This window comes from Diceros bicornis, chromosome 4 (genome assembly GCF_020826845.1).
Source record: "Diceros bicornis minor isolate mBicDic1 chromosome 4, mDicBic1.mat.cur, whole genome shotgun sequence".
NCBI lineage: Eukaryota > Metazoa > Chordata > Mammalia > Perissodactyla > Rhinocerotidae > Diceros > Diceros bicornis.
Window position 1 is genome coordinate 96,134,876 of NC_080743.1, and position 20,133 is coordinate 96,155,008.

General features: G+C 43.5%; 1 protein-coding gene across 1 annotated transcript in view; it reads left to right on the forward strand.

Moving 5' to 3' along the window:
• The window catches only part of SELP (selectin P), a 40,201-nt gene that overhangs the window by 13,479 nt on the left and 6,589 nt on the right, over positions 1–20,133 (forward strand). The window contains exons 4-12 of the mRNA XM_058538122.1: positions 2,062–2,169; positions 2,632–2,817; positions 3,342–3,527; positions 4,357–4,542; positions 6,375–6,560; positions 8,901–9,083; positions 12,616–12,801; positions 18,061–18,246; positions 19,151–19,360. Of these exons, the coding sequence (XP_058394105.1) occupies positions 2,062–2,169; positions 2,632–2,817; positions 3,342–3,527; positions 4,357–4,542; positions 6,375–6,560; positions 8,901–9,083; positions 12,616–12,801; positions 18,061–18,246; positions 19,151–19,360 (1,617 nt within the window). The remainder of the gene's footprint in view (positions 1–2,061; positions 2,170–2,631; positions 2,818–3,341; positions 3,528–4,356; positions 4,543–6,374; positions 6,561–8,900; positions 9,084–12,615; positions 12,802–18,060; positions 18,247–19,150; positions 19,361–20,133) is intronic.

The following is a 20,133-nucleotide window of genomic DNA, read 5'->3' on the forward strand; positions in this document are numbered from 1 at the left end:
TGATGCCACTTCTCTAACCTGCAACAATGGCAGATGTCACTAATTCGTACAATTTCACCTGAACACAGTTGGCTTCCATCTCCACTAACGCAATACTCTAGGCAGCCACTCTCATTGATTGGCATTTTGCCATCCAAGATGTAAAGGGTGTAGGGAATCATTAATCCTCTGTGGGAGAGAGATGAGAAATAGACATGTATACTGCAACAAGAAATTAAGTTGGAATAATTCTCTACATGTCGGGATTTGTTAGACCTCAGAACAGGCTATCAAAAGATTTATTCATTGAATCATCATTATGTTCTTTTCTGGAGATCCAAAGGAATAGACAAGTTAGGAAACTGCCTGAAACCCTGAAATGGAGTTGAATACAGAACATTAGCTGTTTTTTCATTTCTAGAGTTCTGAGATCCTGAGGAAGCTACCATCAGAACAAAATTTGTAGGCCACGAGAGCATAGAGCAGGCAGATGTTGCTACTGTAAGGTACCAGTGCAGTCAAGGTTAGGAGGCAAGGTGAATAGGATGGAAGATGAGGACCAAACCTCTATCTACCAGCTACCGCTGCCTCCTGCATCTTCTCTTTACTTGGAACCCTTCCCACTGCCTCAGGGCAGCTTCACCAAACTCACTGGCTGCCATGGAACTTCCTCCTGTAGAACCTTTTGCATGGCTTACAGAATTATAGCATCTCAGAGTTGAGAGGGAACATAGAGATCATCTAGTACAACTCTCTGTGCAACACATGGATTTCCTTTTGTAATAGATCCCAAAGTGGACCAACATGTGGCCAGGGTTTAGTACAGAGGAAACACAGCCAGAAAACAGTCTAGCCACTGACCTTGCCCCAGCTGTGAGCTCATCAATAAAAACGCCAATACTCAGTGCTTTCAGAGTATCAATTTTAATACTAACCATACTAACCCTCCACCAAGAGCATAGTGCATACAGCTGCAAAGCGTGTCTTGCAAGAGAGAAACCCTGACCCTTTTCTGCTCAGTCACCCTAGTGGCACAGACTTAGTGAAGAGGGCCTGGCAGGCCAGTCGTGCTCTGCACCGTCTAAGCCTGGCACAGTTAGACCCGTGAAACGTCTCCTCACAGATTGTCCTTCACCATCTGTGGGTCTAAAGCATCTCGTTTGGCTCCTCTGCCCCTCCACCATAGGGTATTGGGCATAGATTTGAAATGAACAAAAGGTGGAAGGGTTTTGGCCCTAACGTTGGGTAAGTTGGGCTCAGAGAAGCAACTTGCCTGAGGTCACAAACTAGTAGGCAGCTGGGGCCGGCCCCGTGGCTTAGCGGTTGAGTGCGTGCGCTCCGCTACTGGCGGCCCAGGGTTGGGATCCCGCGCATGCACTGCCGCACCGCTTCTCCGGCCATGCTAAGGCAGCGTCCCACATACAGCAACTAGAAGGGTGTGCAACTATGACATACAACTATCTACTGGGGCTTTGGGGAAAAAAAAAAAAAGGAGGAGGATTGGCAATAGATGTTAGCTCAGAGCCGGTCTTCCTCAGCAAAAAGAGAGGAGGATTAGCATGGATGTTAGTTCAGGGCTGATCTTCCTCACACAAAAAATAAATAAATAAATAAACAAACTAGTAGGCAGCAGAGCCAGGATTCTGATCACATATGAGTGACCCACCACGTCTGGTTCCTAACCTCCATGCTGTAACAACTGTCAGAGGGGCTTCTGTAATAATACAGCTCTATGAATACCTTGGTTAAAAAACCACAACCTCTTTTGTACCACATAGAGTATTTTCTTTGCCTACACATGTATCGGTGGCTCCGTTTGTCCCTGTGTGCCCACACACAGCAATCCCTCCCTAGGAAACACTAAATGCAGCCTAATGTGGAAGGCGTGCAATGTTCCAGCAGACTCCTACAATGCCCTTCACGGGGAATGGGCTGGCTCTCCAGAGGATGCTGCGGTCTTCTGTTGTCTAGAAGCTCAATCTTACCCGAAAGGGGCTGAGTCTGAGGCTTGGAACAAGAATCCAGCTTTTCTTCACACCTCCTGGGAGTGCCCATGATTCTGACCCTTCTGTATCCATGCAGCCTCCTGCCAGGAAATGTCGTGTAGCAAGCAAGGAGAGTGCATCGAGACCATTGGGAACTACACCTGCTCTTGCTACCCTGGATTCTATGGACCAGAATGTGAATATGGTAAGGCCCCTACTTTGTTGATGCTATTGTGTTCATTGGTCTTGTGCTAGAGGTGATGCCAGGAAGTAAATCATGTTGGAGACTCTCCAGTGAGCAAAAGCTACTCCTGGGCCCTCTCTATCATCTGTCGGTCTGCCCCACTGAATTGTCCCTAGATACACACTCTGGGTAAAGCATTTTATTCTTAGAAAGAACATTTGCTCATAAAATCTGAAAAGGTAAAAGGGAAATGTAAAAGAAGCAAAACAAAGGCAAATTCTACTTGTCTGAAATAAAAACCAGTGAAAGAATGATTATTTCCCAAGATGGAGCCAATACAAAGGCACCAAGTAAAGATGATCAGGCTGCATTAGATGCCTAGAAAGATGGGGTTAAGAGGGTTATACAAATAGTTCCAGCTTTCATCAAATCTCACATTGTCTTTAAGCCTGCGATGAAAAAATCACTATTTTGTCCCCGCAGTCAGAGAGTGTGGAGAATTTGACCTCCCTCAACATGTGCTCATGAACTGCAGCCACCCTATCGGAAACTTCTCTTTCAACTCAGAATGCAGCTTCCACTGCGCTGAAGGGTACAAACTGAATGGACCCAGCAAGCTAGAATGTTTGGCTTCTGGAATGTGGACAAATAAGCCCCCACAGTGTGTAGGTATGTAGACCCTATTCTTTCTGTCCTCACTGACAACTAGAATTTCAGAGGGGAAATTAAGCTTTCTCCATCAAAAAATCATGAAAAATAATGAGGATCTACATTAGCTGAGAAATTCTGGTTATTACTATTACCAATCAACCAGAGTAACACTAATTTTGATTTTCTTGATATTTTGTGTCTGTAGAGTGAGGTAGTCAGTTTAATTCCTGATTCTCCGGTAAAAGAATTACAAAGGGACCCCTCTCCCTTTGTTAACTGTGAAGAGAACAGAGCACAATAATGAGGACTTAGGGGTTGAGTGTTATTAATTTGATCATTTTACCTTGCTTCTTCAAAAAGTAAATGAAAACTAAGAGTACTTGATCTTTCCAAACAGCCACTGAAATGACCAATTAACCAACCAAGTTCAGCACCTTGCCTGCCACTTTGGGAAGGTTTAGACAGCTGCTGCAGAGCCCCAAGGCTTCCAAGGTGCTGACATACCCCAAAGACGCACGCCATTGCTCTCTGGTTGTTTTTAGCTGCGCAGTGCCCACCCCTGAAGACTCCTGAGCGAGGAAACATGACCTGTCTTCATGCTGCAGAAGCATCCCCGCACCAGTCCAGCTGCAGCTTCCATTGTGAAGAGGGGTTTGCACTGGTTGGGCCGGAGGTGGTGCAGTGCACAGCCTTGGGGGTGTGGACAGCCTCAGCCCCCGTGTGTAAAGGTGAGTTTCAGGCATTGGGGATGTACAATGTCCACTGCACCCAGTCCTTCCTGGGAAAACAGATGAAAACTGGCCAGTTTCTCCATAAGAAGAACTGCCACCGCTTGACTCTCCTTCCATCTACCTCTCAGCTAGACGGGTGCATAGAGCTTCGGGCTCTAGAAAAACAGGAGGTTGATTTTACTACAAACAAAATTAAAAATTCCTCCCTTCCTCAAAACTCGTGGCCCTCAAGCAGTTTCAGAGTAACCTCATTCATAAATTTCACATGAGTGGGGAAAGGATGGCATTTACATCAGAATGTAGACACTAGGGGGCTGACCCAGCGCCGCTGCAGTTAAGTGCACGCGTTCTGCTGCAGCGGCCCAGGGTTCGCAGGTTCGGATCCTGGGTGTGCACCGACGCACCGCTTGTCAAGCCATGCTGTGGCGGGGTCCAATGTAAAGTAGAGGAAGCTGGGCATGGATCTTAGCCCAGGGCCAGTCTTCCTCAGCAAAAAGAGGAGGATTGGCATCAGATGTTAGCTCAGGACTGATCTTCCTCACAAAAAAAAAAGAAAACAGTGTAGACACTAGAAGACCTACTGAAACAGGTTTATAGAGGTAAAAGGAATGGAGGACCTTAGAAAAAGTTTGGAGAAGTCTGTGTTTTTAAGATCACCCTAAGGACTGGACTCACAGTCTGGACAAACATCGCTAGGGTCTCCTGATCCTACAGATGCCTAGCTCCACCTGCATTTCCACAGGCGGTTCCACCACTGCTCTCCAGCCGTGGGCATGGTTTTTCTCCTTCCTCAGTACCTCTCTCTGTCCTTGGTTGTTCTTTCCAGCTGTGCACTGTCAGCGCCTGGAAGCCCCCAGCAAAGGAACCATGGACTGTGCTCATCCCCTCGCTGCCTTTGCATATGGTTCCAGCTGCAAATTTGAGTGCGAACCTGGCTATCAAGTGAGAGGCTGGGACACACTTCGCTGTATTGGCCATGGCCAGTGGACGGGACCCTTGCCAGCCTGTGAGGGTAGGATTTTCCGTCAGCAGCCCCCAGTCCACCCAGGAAAGAGTCCTGGTGGGAAGTCCATGGCACAGTGGAAGGATCAAGGGCTGTTAATGTCCTCCTCTAGGCTTGACACTGGAGCAGGTTGTTTATCTTTCAGGAGGCATGATTTTCTCATCCATGGAATGAGCTAAGAATTAGAAGGTGCTACTGTGGGGATTAAGTACGTAAAAGTATAAAATTAAATAGCATGTATAAAGTATGTAGCATAGAGCTGGGCACTCAGTCAACCTTAGTTTCTGCCTACTTTTTTCCCTTCCTGCCTCACTGGTATATACAAGCTGTGGGACAATGTCCTATACTCGAGACAGAGTCAGCACAGTGGCTATTAGGATAAAGAGAGATTCCTCATTGTAGCCTTTGACAAAGAAGCAAAGGAACACTGCATTGAAAAAGAGTCTGTGATGCCATCCTAGGCAGTTACATAGGACCACAAAACTGAATTCTTTGCAATTGCTTCACATCTTCAGCTTATAAAACAGAAAAGGAGGAACAGGGTAGCAGGAAATTAAAGGTTGGATTAGTGAATTCCCAGGAGGCCTAGATTACAAGCCCAACTCTGTTACTGTCTAGATATGAGACCTTGGGGAAGTTACTTGAAATTTCTGAACCTCACTTTTCTCCTCTGTAAACTAAGAGAGAAGCACTAGGGGATCTTTGGTTCTTGGTTTGTTTTTGTTTTTTTTTGTGAGGGAGATCAGCCCTGAGCTCACATCCGTGCTAATCCTCCTCTTTTTGCTGAGCAAGACCGGCTCTGAGCTAACATCTATTGCCAATCCTCCTCCTTTTTTGTTTTTTTCCCCCAAAGCCCCAGTAGATAGTTGTATGTCATAGTTGCACATCCTTCTAGTTGCTGTATGTGGGACGCGGCCTCAGCATGGCCGGAGAAGCGGTGCATCGGTGCGCACCTGGGATCTGAACCCGGTCGCCAGTAGCGGAGCGCGGGCACTTAACCGCTAAGCCACGGGGCCGGCCCGGGATCTTTGGTTCTTAAATACTCTGATTCTATAAAAACCAGAGATCTAAGGCCAGGGTTTAAGTTGGTCTCTACATTCTGAAAAACCCCAGTAATAGCCTAGAGATGAAATGCTTTGTCAAGCAAGAGCATGTGGAAACCAGTCTTTATCAGAACTGAGGTCACTCGGGACTTAATTGTGCTCAGGAACTCACCTGCACTCACTTGGCAGCTGAAGTCTGATTAGAATGACGTCCTGTGTTCCACAGCAAAGCCCACTTGGGTCACTTTACAAGCCTGCAAAATAGTGTCAACAGTAAGCTATGCTATTCCAGCTTTTTCCTTAAACATCTAGCCTGTTCTATATCCGCTCATTCCAGATCCAATTCCACAAACAATGCAAATAGATATTTCAAGAGCACCTTTGGTGTACCAAACACTGCCAGGCTCTGGGTACAACTGGGAATGACTGACCCCAGCCTCCAGGAGACTGTGGTCTAGGGGCAGAATTACAATAGTGCATGAACATACACTTGGTGCAAGAACAGGAGCTGTGGGAGCGCACTGGAGGAGTCCCTATCCCTGAGCTGGGGTGGGCAGGGAAGGCCTCTTAAGGAAAGTGAAGTCTAAGCTGAGACTTGACAGACAGGTGAGTGATCCAGGCAAAGAGGAGCATGGGAAGGGGTTCTAGGCAGTTTCCCTTTTGGAAAAGGGAGGGTTTAGGGTTCTGAACCTACTGACAATGTGGCTAGGGAAGATGTAGTATCTCTCGACAGACTCTTCTGAGAAAGAACGAAGTCCTTCCATTACCTAGTTTCAGACAATAACTTCTTCCATTTAGCCATTGCGTGTGAGCCACTGGAGAGTCCTGTCCACGGAAGCATGGATTGCTCCTCATCCTTGACAGCATTTCAGTACACCACCAGGTGTAGCTTCCATTGTGCTGAGGGTTTCATGCTGAGTGGAGCTGACATAGTTCAGTGCACTGAACTGGGACAGTGGACAGCACCAGCCCCAGTCTGTCAAGGTACTGTGACATCGTAACATTCCTTCTGTGCCTCTCAGCTTATTAAAGCCTTCAGCATCTGCATTTAGCTCTGTCATTCATTCATTATTCAGACACTCACTAAGAACCTACTACTTGCCAGGCCCTTTGTGTTGGGCACTAGGGATGAAATGGTGAACAAAGCCAGTCTGAGGCACATGTTCATTACAGCATATTGTAACTCAAGATGAGGGTTGCATTGATTGACATGTATGGGGTGGGGTGGGATATATTGGCATGAAGGAGATGGGGGTTGGGAGGAAGGAATGCTGCCCAAGCAACAGCATGGGCCAGTGGGAGAGTAATGGACATGACATTAAGTCTAGTTCAGTCACTTCCTGGCAACAAGCATTTGGTCTCTCTGAGACTCGGTGTCTGCTGTAAAATCAGAGTAGTGTTATCTGCTTTACCTACCTGCCTCACCAGAGGTTGTAAATTAATATGTGTAAAAGCAATCTTAAAACTGCTATGAGCTTTACAAATGTAGGTAAAATAATGGTAATAACATTACCTTATTAATCATATGTCTGTCATCTGATTTTATAAAATGATCCTCTTTCAATAGTTCATGTTTTTAATATTTTGCTCTTATAGGGGAACTAAGGCGTGGGGAGGTCACTAGGATTATTTTTTTATAAGGGGTACGCCACACAGTAGTCATGTCCCAGAAGTGCAAAATTGGCATTTCATGTTGCCATTTACTGGGATCCCTGGGCAATCTATGTGAATCCCCTGGGTTTAAGTATACCTGATTTAAAAATTATGTAGTGGTTTGAAAGCAGAGTCTCGAAGAGAGCTTTGTATACTCATGTTCATAGCAGTATTATTCACAATAGTTAAAATGTGGTAGCAACCCAAGTGTCCATCAACAAATGAATGGATAAGAAAAATGCGGCATATGCAGACAATGGAATATTATTCAACCTTAAATAGGAAGGAAATTCTGACGTGTGCTACAACATGGATGAACCTCAAGGACATGATGCTAAGTGAAATATGCCAGTCACAAAAAGACAAATACTATATGATTCCACTTATATGAAATACTTAGAATAGTCAAAAAGTGGAATGGTGGTTGCCAGGGGCTGAAGGAGGAGGAATGAGTAGTTCCCATTTAGTGGGTATGGAGTTTCAGTTCAAGATGATGAAAAGTGTTCTGGAGGTGGATGGTGGTGATGGTTGCACAATAGTATGAAAGTACTTAACACTGCTGACCTGTACACTTAAAAATGGTCAAGTGGTAAATGGTAAATTTTATGCTATGTATATTTTACCACAATAAAAAAAATTAAAAACAAAAAAAGTGAGGCAGTGGAGGCATAAATGACCATGCACCATGATGGCGAAGCTTAGTGAGGGTAATGGGATGTATTGCAGACATCTGAGAAACAAAGACACAAAGAGCCCCTTGACATGCTTAAAAGGGAGGGATTTTAAGGGATCACTGGAGCTGTTCTTGTCTCCAGGCAGGTAAATGTCTAATCACCTAGAAGAAATGGTTGGATATTCTCTTAAGCATCCCAAGATGTGGTCTCAATAACTCCCTTGATAGGCCATCCTAGAGTTTTCCACTCTGACCGTCAGAGTCTGCATCTGACGCATAGCTTTAATGATATTGCTACTATCTACTACTACTGCCACTGCTGCTGCTACTACTAGTAACAGCGATAATATTTACTGAGCCCCTTAGCCTAACTCCGTGAGGTGGTTACAATTATTGTTCCCATTTTAAAGATGAGAAAAGACTTACATATAGAATACATGTCTTCTATCCATATATGATCATCTATTTTATATGATTGAGATCATGGTGTATATATAACTTTTATTCTATTTTTTCACTTAACATCAGACATTGAGACACTTCCCATATCTTTTCAAGGTGAAATATATAATTTTTAGTGACTTTTAATATTCCTTTCATGGATCCATCATAATTTATTTTCAGCATCTGATTAGTGACATTTATGTTTGTTTTCAATATTCTGCCCTTACAAATAGTGTCTTGATTTTTAAAAATTGATTTTTTGATGTGCATCTCGATTACATACTTAGCATAGATTCTTGGGTCCACAAGTATGATATTTTAAAAATTATTGATACACATTGCCAAAATGCTTAACCATGGCTTGGCATTTTCCTCACAAAATCCTTCACATGCCATTGTGATTAAATGACACTTTTCTCATCCTCTGGGTTAAACATGCCCGATTCAGAAATCCCTGTTCTGTGCACTAGAAAGGATGAAGGGGTTGAAATCAATAAGCATGTGTGCATTACTGTTTCTTCACTGCCTTACCTCCTCACCTCCTCCCCCCTTAGCTTTGCAGTGCCAGCATCTGGCTCCAAACAAGGCCCAGGTGAACTGCTCCCACCCTTTTGGTGCCTTCAGGTACCAGTCAACATGTAGCCTGACCTGTGACGAGGGCTTCCTCCTGGTAGGAGCGAGCGAGCTGCAGTGCTTGGAGACTGGGAACTGGAGTTCTCCTCCTCCAGAATGCAGAGGTAAGAATTTTTCTTCCCAGCACTTTAGCAAGAGATTGTAAGCTGTATTTTATAAGGCTCTATTTTAGAAGTGGAAACTGTCTAGGGGCCCGAAACTTGAAATGGATTGGACAAGTAATAAACACCTTTATCCCATAACCCAGGGATCCCGAATGCAGATGCCTCAGGGGCCTACACAGATAACACAAGTGGCAGGATATTTGGCAATAGGAGATAGGGAATGACCCCTGCCAACTCTTCCCCAGGACCTTTACCAGGACCTGAAGACTCCTATCATGAACCAGGTGAACTGTTCTCACTTGGCTAAGGATAGTACAGGGGAAGAAGGCCAGAAGGAACAAAAAGCTTCAGGATGGTTGTCCCAGGGCTGACCTGGCACTTTACTCCTAGGAATCATGGAAAATGTATAATGGGGGGGGGGGCAATCCATAGGTATATGAGTGGAATGAGAGGGGCAGAATTTACAGGTGCCTGGCTGCAAACATTCTCCAAGATCTGTATAAGATTGAGAAATATACTTAGGGTAAAGTGAAGAGTGATGAAAAGAGGAAGAAATAGATCTATAAACACCGGGTTACAGGATTCTCAGAAGAAAGAAAAGTGCATATTCACCATAAGCATGTATATCTGCATTGTACTTGATGTAAAATAAAGCTCGTGTATTCTGTTGATGTTGTTTGACATAGAACTGGTTCTAATCACCCATGTTTGGAAATTGAAGGACAGATGTATGCTTTTTATACTCCCCATTCCTTTTCCTACTCGATATATCCAAGTCTTTAGTTATATTTATGGCAAATACTGCTTTTAAAAAGCAAGATTTTCATTTATAAAAGCTACAGGGGCCAGCCCGGTGCAGTAGTGGTTAAGTTTGTGCACTCTGCTTCGGCAGCCTGGGTTCACCGGTTTGGATCCTGGGTGCGGACATACATACCGCTCAACAAGCCATGCTGAGGCAGCGTCCCACATAGAGCAACTAGAGGGATGTACAACTATGACATACAACTATCTACTGAGGCTTTGGGGAGAAAAAGGGAAAAAAAGGAGGAAGATTGGCAATAGATGTTAGCTCAGGGCCAATCTTCCTCAAAAGAAAAAAAATTTTTTTCAATTAAAAAAAAAACTACAGAAAAATAAGAAAATAGAGAAACAAACAAACAAAAATCCTCTTAAATACTCCCACTCTAAAATAGACACTGTTACCATTCTTATGTGAATTCTTCCAATATTTTCTCCATCCATTTTTCCCTTCATGCAAATAGTAATTTTATGATGCATAAACAATTTTAATAATAAAATTAAATAGATGAAATACTAGATAATTCTGCATTGTTTGCCTTTACCTTTCACTTTTTACAGACTTTCAACCTCGGAGTGAAATCAGGCAGATACATGTTTTTAATGAAGAGGAAACCACTTGTTATTCAGGTCACACACAAGTGCACACACGCGCATACACACACCCACACCACTGTTAAGTTATGTCAACAATAAATGAATGAATGAATGGAATTGGATGTCCTTCATCCCCAGGCACCAGAGAGCATGGCAAGCCACTGGAGCTGGGGTTGGGTACACTTTCTGAGCTGGGTCTAGAGAGACCAGGGTGAGACTGGTGACCTCGCCCCCCAGCTCTCAGCCTGGCTCATTGAAGCCTGGATAGATTACAGAATCCGCACAGCTTTGGGGAAGAACTGGGAGTCCCTGAGGAGGACATCACAGTGATCAGAACTCCTCCGGACGATCCTGGGCTGTGCAGGGCACAGATTACAGTTCATTGCCCCGTACTGTCCTGCCTATGGGTGTTTCACAGCAAGGAGGTTGAAGCCACTCACCACGGCTTCCTGTGATCTTCCAGTTCCCTTCTGCTTTTAGTTCTTTGTTTACTCTGACTGAACTTTCGCCTCTTGCTGCAAGGTGAGAACCAAGTGAAATACCCAGATGTGGGCTGGGCAGGAAGGTACCATGAGGCTTGCAATCCACTAGCTGTTGCAATACTTCTGAGAGAGTGTTATCAGACAATTTCCCTTCTCAGTGTCCCCCCTACCCCTGTATACCCAGCCCAGCTCTCTGAAGACAAGGCACAAAAGAGCTGGAAATGGACTCCATGGCACCAAGATGCTCCCAATCTGTCCTTACAGTTCATAGTGTTCTTGATTTGCTTCCTCTCTCCTCCCCCACCACACACATACATACACAATGAATACAGAAGGAATTTTCAGGTGGCAGAAAATACCTAGTTTATCAGATTGGGGGGAATGTAGCTAGAGAGGCGAAGGGATGAAGGGAAGGGAGGAGGAAGTGTAGAAAATGCTCTCAAAACATCAAGCAGTTCAAGTCAGTCATTGAACAAAGGCCCTAGATTCAGTCATACTGCCTCTGTCTCTGGTCTAAAGCCATACACTAGTCAATCAGGCCAAAAACTGAAGATGAAACACCCTAAACCATGCATTCTGTTAGTCTTCAGTTTTTAATGCCAACATGTTTAATCTAGGCTTTATTGTTTCATTAATCGCAGAGAGGCATCTTGACAGTTATTAACATTTGCACACAGAGTGTTTTCACTTTTGATGCTGGTAAAAATCCTGGGAGCTAGTAATGCTATTCTCCATATTTTAAAGGTGAAGATATTGAAGCTCAGAGAGGCTAAATGACTTGCCAAAAGTCACAGAGCATGGTTTCCAACCCAAGCAAGTCCCCTAGCACCTCTAATCTACATGTATATAGATCTCAAAGAACCAGAATCTAATTTCCCGTTTTTTGTAAGTGAATAAGCAGAGTCATTTGTGGCTGGTCACTGTAGGATGAGACTGGCGGGTAGAGCATCTGCAGGTGGCCAATTACCTTATGTGCCTACTTCGTGTCTGTGATTTTTTATATTTTTAGATTTAATTTTTATATATGATTTAATTAACTTATTATTTTTATATAACTAAGGATCCCTGCAAGGCAAGGATTATTATTTTTCCCATTTCGTAGATGCAGCAACTGAAGTTCAGAAAACTTATTGTCCACAGATACATTCTAGTAAGTAGCAGAGCCAGGATTTGGACCCAGATTCTTTCCCCCACTTGGTTGGGGAAAGGAGATTTGGAGGGGGAGAAAGTATTTTACTGCATTTTTCTATTTCCAATCATTTGTCATTGTTTTCTGGCAAGGTCATTGGGTCTGTCTCTGAAGAAGGTGTCAAGGCAGCAGCCGCTTCCACTCTTGTTCAGGGGCAACTGAAATGAGCTGCATCACAATCTTTCCAAACAAAGCACCAGCTCTCTTTTAAAATCACCTCTAAAGCTCTTTGTGGTGAGTGCTTCAGGATGCCAATCAACTGTACGCTGCTGCTATTTTGACTATTATGACTCTAGCTGGTGATACAGTGCCATGAAATTCAAACAATCATTTCTAAACAAATTCTGCCCTTGGGTGTTAGGAATACACACACACACACACACACACACACACACGCACACGCTAATTTCAGGTTGCTGCGTGCTAAAACAATCTCCTCTCTCTTCGTCTGCCATGCCCACCATAGCCATTACCTGCACACCTCTGCCAAACCCTCAGAATGGAACAATGACCTGTGTCCAACCTCTTGGAGATTCCAGTTATAAGTCCGCATGCCAGTTCACCTGTGATGAGGGATTCTCTTTATCTGGACCAGAAAGATTGGATTGTACTCCATCTGGACACTGGACAGGTTCCCCACCAACGTGTGAAGGTAGGATTCCTGGTCTGTCCTTTCTCATGGCTTCTCAGGTAACGTTACAGCACGGAGAATCACCAGGGATTCATGTAAAACTGTTCTTAAGCTACAGGAAACACTCTCCACAAAGCATGGTAATCTAGACCAAAAGCTTTTCTCTCTCTCTCTGAATATTCTTATAATAATAACTTTAGTTAAACATTTCACAGTTTAATAAAGTGTTTTCATGTCATTATCACATTTGACGTTTATCACAATGCTGAAATAATGAGCAAAGGAAGTATCATCTCCATTTTAGAGATGAGGAAACAGAGGCTCAGAGAGGCTAGGTAACTTGTCAAAATTCACACTGTTGGTAAGCGATGAAGCTCAGCTATGTCTTCGGGACTTTTACTTCTTTATAAAGTATTTTTCTACTACAGTCGTCATTCACTCATTCTTACATTCACCTTCACTGAACACTACCAAGCCCCAGACCCTGAGCTTATTCAGGGATGGATGTGATTTCATCCCAGCCCCTCGAGGATCTCCTGGTCTAATATCTGTGTGCTTCTCTCCTCCTTCCACTTTTATGTGGATTATAAGCTCCTGGAGGGCAAGAATAGTGCCTCCTTCATCTTTGTATCCCTTACAGCAGCTAGACAGAGTAAACATGGGTGTGTGGCAAATACCTGTTGAATTGAAGCTTATCATTTACTGGTTAAATTTACTCAAGCACAAGCCCTATCCATGGTGAATTAATGGATCCTCCAACACAGGGGCCAGATCTCATCTGTCCTGGATTCCCCCAAAACATCTCGCTGATGCATTACCAGCATATAATATGCTCTAAAATACAAGTTTACTGAGTTAATTAATTCATAGCTCATGTTTACTTTCAAAAGACACCATTGATCCAATTAATTGTTCAGTAATAATGAGACCAGTAATAATAGCTAATATTTATTGCTTGTGTAATAAGTACCAGCTATTTCACAGGCATTATCACATTCAATCCACACAACAATCTTTAACGTGGTTATTATTATCCCCATTTTAAAGATGAAGAAACAGGCTTTGGGAGGATAAATAGCTGGCAAAGGTCAAATAGCTAGGAAGTATGGAGCTAGGACTCAACCCCTGGTCTAGCCTGATTATAGGGCTAGTGTTTGTAACCACGAAACATACTGCCACCCAGCAATGTTTCTAAATCCCGAGTCAGTCACCTGTAAATTTACTCTTTTCCATGGCCCAGGTTGCAGCTATGACTGCTGAAGTGAACTTTAGAAATGGCAGTGCCTGCTGATCAGATGAGAGAATACGTTGACAGAAATCTGTTAGTATTATATGAAAAAAGCTAAAATCTTACTCCTTCTTGTGGAATGAGCACTGGATTAACACCCAAAGACCTGTATTGCTCTTCCCCAAAGTCATGTGCCATTTAGCAGGTCATGTCACACCCTTGGGCCTCAGTTTTCTTGATTCCAAAAGAAGAGGAGTGGACAAGATCACCTTTGAGGGCTCTTGCCTGATCAAGAATTTTCTAGGTTAAAGGACATAAAATGCTACCATCTACTGTCAAAAAGACATACTACAAGCCACCTGAGGAATCTAGAACATTTGTGGGTGACAGCACTAGGGCTTGTGCTTCATCGCTTGTTTCGCCTCCACTCACTCATTTACCCCATCGACATTTATGAAGAGCTCCGTTTTCCCATATTCTGTTTTAAGGCTAAAGAATAAAAAAATCCCTAAGAACGACCTTACTAAAGTTTTAAATCATATATGGATCCAACATTTGTTAAATCTGTAATGTCTGGAGCCCCTGTTTTCTTTCCAGCCCCCTTTTCTCCACAAGAGGAGGCATTTGCCTCCCACCCTGCGGGCCCAGCCCCACTCAGTGTCCAGAACCAACGCTGCCCGCGGACGGCAGCTTTAGCCAACCGTGGGCCTTAGCATCGTCAACCTTGCCTGAGCCTGAGCTTGAGCTCTGGTTTTTGTACCTGTGTTTCTACCTCATTCTCCAAACTTATTCTCTAGATTTAGGCAAATAGTTCCTCTTCTTTCCCATATGCCTGAGTCCGTGATTTTTAACCCTTCAGCACTGACCCCAGGACCCTGATTTTCACACGGTGTTTTACAGAGTCCTAGGTTATACCAGAGGGGACGTGGGGGTCACCACATCAGCAGGGGCCAGGCGGCAGGTGGAGCACTCAGTCTCCCACTCCAGATCAATACAAGATTTCATTTTTTGAGATATTTCCCTTTTAGTTAGAGCACCAGTCCCTGGACCTCTGGACTTGGGCTCTGCCTGTATTTCCCAGTCTCTTCCCTGCCTTTGCCCCGCAGGACCTGAAGTCCTTTCCCTGAACCCAGGCAATGCTGAATTGCTTGTATCCAATCTCTGTGTCCCCCACGTCCCTGCCTGCTGGACCACTATCCTGACACAGACTGCTGCTTTCCCAATCACTTTGTCATTGACCCTCTGGAGACCGTGTTTGCTGCTGGACGTGACTCCTAATGACCGGCCGCACCTTGGTGGGGAGGGGAGTGTCCTGGTTCCAAGTCCTAATTCTAGCTCTGCCCTCTGCCATGTCCCTGCTCATCCAGCTCCTGAAATAGAGCAAACTGGTGCCCTCTAAGCTGTGGCCTGGCTCACATCCCTTTTTTTTTTTTTCAATTCCTCCAACATTTCTCTGACTCAATAGGGGGTTCCTATTCTTTATTTTTAAAGTTTGAGTTTAGAACAGCCAACTCATTTAGATTTGTTATTTATACTATATCTTCTTTTAAAAAACTTCTTGACAGAACTATATCCAACTCAAGTAAAAAAGAGATAATACAAAGAAACAGAGAAGAATTTACTAAATCTATTTAAAATAACATAAACCAATATGTTGTAAGTTGATGATAGAGTTCCAGTGAACCCAATAATCCATGAATTCACACATAATCGTGACTTACTTCACGGATTACAGAAAAACATCATTGAAGACCTTTATGGTAGACAGTACTGCCTTGGAAGTCCATGAAAATAGGGCATTAAGCATGTGAAAAAAGCAACACTTATCTGTCTTCTGTTCTTCTCGTAATTATTCAGTTTTTGATAAAATTTTACGGTAGGCTCATGAATATAACTACTTTTTAAAGGCAGCCACAGAGGTCATTCCTTGGTAAAAATCTCTTCCTCTACATCTGCACTAGGCCCCTCCTCTCCAACAGCTTCCTTGGTAACTCCACAAATTTAATTCAGTCCATGTTGCTGAGTGCCCACCATATGCCAGATCTGGGTTAGGCTTCCATGTACCTCATCAAGGCTGCCCCTCAGACAGAAAAACATGCTTCCTTACACGATTCAAAGTCAAATCCTTAACATTATTTAGAGGCCTTTGGTTGGACAAAGTTAATTTTTGCATAAGAGGGTTCAGAGACTTTCATGGATACAAATGGCTTTATCTACAACTTTGACAGAATAAGACTGACAAAATTGAGACCAAAGCCATATCCCTCAAGTAGATTTAATACTGTAGTAATTCTCCTTGTATACTAGGGGTCACTTGAATCGATTTTTTAAAATAGTAACGCCTCTTGTTTCTTTTCAGAGCGGGTAAATACACTTGTTAGAATGCACCCAAATTAAATTGTGCTCACTAACTTATTTGTTCATTTGACAAATATTTTTAGAACCCCTACTATGTGCCAGGTCCTGTTGCCTAGGATACAGTGTTGAAGAGCTGACGAGCCCCCTGCTCTCACGCAGTTGACATTATGCATTTTGGGGGGCTTAAATATGAAATCCTGGGAGATTCTGAAAAATTTATTTTAGTGAAAATGTTCACAGATTACTTAATGTCTATGACTTATACCAATAGATATATTTAATAAATGTTTGATAAATGGAAGTGATCTTCCAGACATGGATTTATTCGTTACTCAAAAATCTAAGAGTACTGAACTGAAATTTAGTATGTTACTTTGGCTATTTGAATGGATTCGGGCAATAAGGATCCACAATCCTTTGGTGAATAGCGTGTCACTGAAAAACATGTGGGCCAGTATGTAAAAGCCAATACGTCACTTTTCCATGAGGCATTACATAGGACTTCAAGAGGTTTGTTTTTTTTAAAACAAAAAAAAAGCAGAATAGCTAAGCAAAATGGGCCTTACCTGACCAAGGCATTGCTTTCAGATAGCCTTGGATTTACAGAAAGAATAGTCACTCAGTTTGTCAATAACCCAATATTTGCTGATAAATAATAGTTTTATGTCAGAATTTAATGGGGAGGCAGGCATGATGCTAAGAGAAATACGTAACTTCAATGACTTATAAAAACAATTTTTCAGAGAAATGGTTAGTAAATTAAAAATTCATTTACTCATCCGCTTGGCAAATAGTTGTTGAGCACCACCTCTTGAGATCCTGCGGTGTGAATTGTGGGACACATAGATTTATGGTTCTTGGGTTTTCAGAGCTTTCTATCCAGTAGAAAGTAGATATGTGATCTGTCTATCACATGTGATATGACAGTGTATGAATTCAAACAAAACACTGATGTGTTCAGAAGGAAGACTTCAGGCTGCAGTGATCAGCAGTGGCTTTGGAGAGGCTGTGTTCAATTGGATCCTAGAGGATGGGTGGGATTTTAGTCAGTGAAAATAGAGAGAAATTCAGGGCAGTGTGAGCCAAGAACTAGAGGCAAAAACACATGAGATGAGTTCAGGGAATTCCCAGGCCCTTACCTAACTTGACCAGGGAGTTTTGACCTTTCCTGTGCCGTGGAACTGTGGTATCAAGAGAACAACCTGGGGATCCAAATGGAGGAAGCAGTTTAGGGCAGAAGATGATTATTGCAGTTTTAGATGTGTTGAATTGAGGAGACAGCAGGATTTCTAAGAGGAAGGAGTTTAAGGCAGGAGGAAGGGCAGAAGTGAAATCCTGGACTGCACCCATACAGATAGGACAGTGAGAGCCATGGGAGGTGACAAGGTCTCTGAAGCAGAAGGTGTCGAGAGAAGAGAATGAAATCGTGAGTTCTTGAGCGTGACTGCTCAAATCCTTGACTTCGTCTTCGTGACTTCTTCCTACACTCCTCTCTGCAAGCCCACCGTCTCTCCCCCCGCCTTCTGCAGTAATCACCTGTCACATTTGTTGTGGAACACCTGCTGCCTAGCAAAACACCTGACATAGTAGGTGTGCAATAAATATTTGTTGACTACGTGAAGGAGTTAATTTGGTACAAAATAGAGCTTCTGAATAAACTTGAAGGTTGTGACATTCTTGATTTGATTCTCCAGCCATCAAGTGCCCAGCATTATTTGCCCCCGAGCGGGGAAGCCTGGGCTGTTCTGACACTCGTGGAGAGCTCGGGGCTGGCTCCACCTGCCATTTCTCCTGTAATGAGGGCTTCACGCTGGAGGGCTTCGACGACGTTGAATGCACAGCTTCTGGAAGGTGGACAGCACTGCCACCGACCTGCAAAAGTAAGATAGTGTACGCTTGCTGAGACAGCTCTTCTGGAAATTTCTTCGACAAAAATAACAAACTCTTATACAAGCTCTTACTATGTGACAAGTACACATTATACTATCACTATTGTGAAAACGGTGCTTCTCGTTATGAAATGGGTTATCTATTGGGGTCTAGGAAACACAGCCTTTGGATTAAAAAAGTTATAAGGAGTGAAAGGATTTTTTTTATAATTGTGAATAAAAGATATATTGATTCTTAAGCAGAAATCTCCTTTCATAATTTTGGCCTCTTTTTCTCAAAGAGCTTTATCAAATCGATTGAATGGTCTCCATTGCTTCACTGCTGGGAGGAGTACAAGGGGTAGAGCAACTGGTCCAACTTTTCAAATCGAGGGACAGAGGTGCAGAGAGGTCAACCGTCATCCTTCCGCCACGTGGCAATTTGGTGACAAAGCCAGTGGCATCATTCACACCTCACATTTAATGCTGACCTTCGGCCAGAAAACAATCCTGTCTCCCAATAAAGCAGCAATGGACAGGCAACTGGCCTATGCATATTTCGCTTTCTACTGAATTTCTTGTATTTCTGCATCAACTCTTCTGGAGTTTTTTGTTTTGTTGTTCTTGTTTGTTTTTTTCTTAATATTGGTAACATTGACCACCCCGCCCCCTCCCCCCTGCCCAGTTTCTTCTTCTGGCCGGAAGAATCATCTCTCCAAGGACGCTCTTAAACAATTTTTCTCATCTGGTTTTCCATACCTGAGATAAATAGTTTTCCTTAACTTCCTTAAGGAGCTATTGCTAAAGCCTCCCTTATCACGAAAGGAGTGGAAGGCAGTTATGCCATGTTAATCTTAACTCTGTTATGCTCTTTTTAATTGAGAGGTCTCTAAATTGAAGCATTTTCTCACAACAGGTGTAGTATCAGCGTCTACTCCAGAGGTGCAATGCCCAGCCCTCATCACTCCAGAGCAGGGAACAATGTCCTGTAGGCATCATCTGGGAACATTCGGTTTGAATACCACTTGTTACTTTGGATGCAAAGCTGGATTCACACTCGTGGGAGATAGTGCTCTCGGATGCAGACCTTCAGGACAATGGACAGCAGTAGCTCCAGCGTGCAGAGGTAATGTGAAAAGGAGCAGGTGGTTCTTTTTTTTTTTTTTTTTGTGAGGAAGATCAGCCCTGAGCTAACATCCATACCAATCCTCCTCTTTTTGCTGAGGAAGACTGGCCCCGAGGTAACATCTGTGCCCATCTTACTCTACCTAATATGGGACGCTGCCACAGCATAGCCTGACAGGCGATGCATCAGTGCGCGTCCCGGATCTGAACCCGGGCCGCCAGCAGCGGAGCATGCACACTTAACTGCTACGCCACAGGGCCGGCCCCTAGCAGGTGGTTCTGATGCTATCTTCTAGCCAGCAGTCAAGCTAGTCATTGTACCTGCCTGTTGAAATCCCATCTAACCCAATGACAACTTCAAGGGTCAGCTCCTCCATGAAATCCACACGAATCCCAACCAGTAGTAATGTGCAACAGGCATATCACTTCTCCCCTTTCTTACGTCACAAGCTAATGCCCTGGTACTCAAAGACCTAAAGGAGGAAACATTTTAAAATGTCTAAAATGTGTTAGAGCAATGAGCATGCTAAACGTGAAACCGCCTATATGAATTATGAAATACAAGCTGCAATTCTATTAATTATGTGACAGTGTAAACATTCCATATTTTCATAATTGGAACCTAAATAAAAAGATAAGCCATGTATGATACCTCTTGAAGAGCTGTCACCTTATACGTGAAGCACTATGTCTCTTTCATCTTTGTATTCCCCATGAAGCACAGCATAGTGCTTTGCAGATGTCACTATTGCTCAATAATGTTTACTTGAGTTA